Genomic DNA, 2,760 nt, shown 5'->3' with positions numbered 1-2,760 from the left:
TTCCTGTTTTCCCTCGAATTTATTCGTTTTTCTTATTCTTCGTTGTCTAAACAAAGTGCCACCGTAGCCAAGTCACACTCGTTAACAGTTTGAACCTTTTTTAAAACTACTGCTGCAATTTTTGCTTTCCCTTAGATTAGCGAATCGCTACTGCATGTGGCAGCGGTTTCACAACTACCACTGTCATCAACTATCATCCACTACCACCGACTAAAATCAGGGAATATGTAACGAACGACCTCACAGCAATCATTCACCGGCTTCCACTGCTTACAAGTTTATAACCACCCTTTATATGAAAGGGACCGAACAAAGCCGATATAATTTCGAAACCAAATGAGCACATTCGATACCTTCTACCAAACTACCAAATTTCGAAACAGTGATTAGCAGTGGATGACTAGTGAGGCTTTCTGTGAGACCGTTCAATGGGAATCGCATATGTCGGAAATCTGCTTGATAGTCACGGTAATCGCCGGTGATTCTGTGGGACGGCCACCTAAGACTATCGGAGCCAAAAATCTGAACGAAGACTGAAGCGTGTATGAGATGTGTGCCTTCCCCTTTCCGATCCGATTGTTTGGGCGTCGACGGAAGATGACTCTGATGGGAATCGGATCGGATAAATGTGTGCCGGCCGTTAGGCCCCACGTTTAAGATTATAGGCTATAGAAAACGACGCCACCCCAAATTTTTTCTCCTGGACAACTCAGTCTTTAAAAGTCGCAAAATTAAGCTGTTGTCAAAAAGCCGTTGTCCGTGAGCCATAGATAGTAAACATTTTGTTATTATTAAGTATGTTCTTGTGTGTTGGTTTTCTTTTACTTGGACAGAAATGAAAATAAACCGATTGAAATTAACCATTTCAAGATAGTTCTACCCTAAAATAGTACATTGCATTCCTCTTGAGAAATTGACTGATAGTTTATAATTTTGCGCATCCACCAATCTGTCTAATTCGCATGCACACGCCAGTCATTTCCATTGCCTAAAGCTCGAACTTCCAGCGACTGAGGGGATCTCCAACAGAAACTAATAAAAAATATTCGCAAAATGGTCGTTTCCATAATACATAGTGTCAAAATATTATATTTAATTAATTCACTAAAACCATTAGTTGTATGAAATACCTTGTCGTTGATTTAAGCCTCGAGATCCTATAAAATTTATAACTTTTTGTTTATATGACAAAACATTTTCCTTTTTCTATTTCAGTTTTCATTAAATCTGTCTATTTAAATTTAGTCTAAGTTCAGTCTAGTTTAAGTTCAGTCTGTTTAAATTTAGGTACGGCCTAATAACAAAATATTGTTTTAATAGCATTCTCATGTACAACAATTGGTTTACTTTTTCAGTTCAATAAGAGATAATATCCTTTACGGTGCAGACAATCCTGAAACCATCACACAAGATGAGCTGATTCAAGTGTCAAAAGAGGCTAACGTACACGAGTTTGTTCAACAATTACCTGAAGGTTTTGATACAGTAGTAGGTGAAAGAGGAGTGATGTTGAGCGGAGGTCAAAAACAGAGAGTTGCCATTGCGAGAGCTTTAATTAAAAACCCTAAGATTCTTCTGCTAGATGAAGCTACTAGGTAAAACAATAAATCCCGAATCGGAAAATATGTTTAACTAATAATTGTCTTTCTTAGCGCTTTGGATGCTCAGTCGGAAAGATTGGTTCAAGATGCTCTAGAAAAGATAATGAAAGGTCGAACAGTGCTCACTATTGCTCATCGTCTATCCACCATCCAGAATGCCGACACCATTGCGGTATTGCGAGATGGTCAAATTGTAGAGAAGGGCAACTATCAAGAACTCTTACATAAGGAAAATGGTGCATTTAGGGAGTTGATGAAACATCAAGCCTTTCAAAGTTAGTATCATAATGGAAGATAAAAACGTCTATTATGCACTTGGAAGTACGTTGTAACTTAGCGAAAACTATGTCATAAATTCCAAATTAGTTTTAATCATAGTAAGTTATAGATAATTTAAAATATATTATGAGCATTATTAAGCTTTTACATTTTCCACCTTTTACTTGCTACCACATGAGATAACGGATTTTTTCGTTCGTAAATGCATCGAAAATGTCTAATAAAATGTCGCATTTTTACAGCAAAGAGGATGAACTTGTTTAATTCATGTATAGAAACTACTTTAGTTAGTTGTCAAACAATAGAGGTGATTTATCGGACTGTGCTGATAGAAAGTGTTAAAAATATTTAATTTTACAACAATGGCGTTCTTACGATAGAAACTTCAAGGAAAAAATAAAAGACACCTTCCATGGCTTTAAACATTTTGCAACAGACCTTCATATGACTTTTAGTCTACATAAAAATTTTTGTCTACCTTTTTTAACTATAGTTTTGTCATAATAACATACTTCATGTCCAATAATGTTTTCCAGCTCTTGAAGTACTTAATACTATTTTTGAGAGAAATGCATTGGAAGCTTTTGAAGTAAAAAGTAATTTTAACCAATTATTCCAAAAAGCTGAAAGTATTTTATTACAAGTATTGTAATGTAATATTTACTAATACATCAATTAATTTGTAGACACATCTAACCAGATTAAGAATATTCGATACCAGTATTGACGGAACATTTATGGTCTGTTTATATTTTAAATTAGTGCTCGGAATTTTAAAAAATCTGAAATTTGAATACCCGGTTACTGGTTTATTCGAATAGTAAAATTATTCGAATACTCGAATATCTATCGAATATTTGAATAATCGAGTAGTCGAATA

The 2,760-nt window shown here is 35.0% G+C and overlaps 1 protein-coding gene across 2 annotated transcripts in view; it reads left to right on the top strand.

The window, feature by feature from the left end:
* Nucleotides 1-2,016, top strand: part of LOC109543341 (ATP-binding cassette sub-family B member 10, mitochondrial) — a 13,755-nt gene extending 11,739 nt beyond the window's left edge. For both annotated transcript variants that reach the window (XM_048665036.1, XM_019913011.2), the window contains 2 exons: nt 1,356-1,595; nt 1,653-2,016. In XM_048665036.1, coding sequence (XP_048520993.1) covers nt 1,356-1,595; nt 1,653-1,881 — 469 coding nt within the window. In that variant the 3' untranslated portion in view covers nt 1,882-2,016. The remainder of the gene's footprint in view (nt 1-1,355; nt 1,596-1,652) is intronic.
* The last annotated feature ends 744 nt before the right edge of the window (nt 2,017-2,760 follow it).

The sequence above is a fragment of the Dendroctonus ponderosae genome, unplaced genomic scaffold, assembly GCF_020466585.1.
Source record: "Dendroctonus ponderosae isolate FM_Combo_2020 unplaced genomic scaffold, Dpon_F_20191213v2 Dpon_F_20191213_1, whole genome shotgun sequence".
NCBI lineage: Eukaryota > Metazoa > Arthropoda > Insecta > Coleoptera > Curculionidae > Dendroctonus > Dendroctonus ponderosae.
Note: the sequence above shows the minus strand (reverse complement) of the source record. Positions and strands in the feature narration are given on the sequence as shown.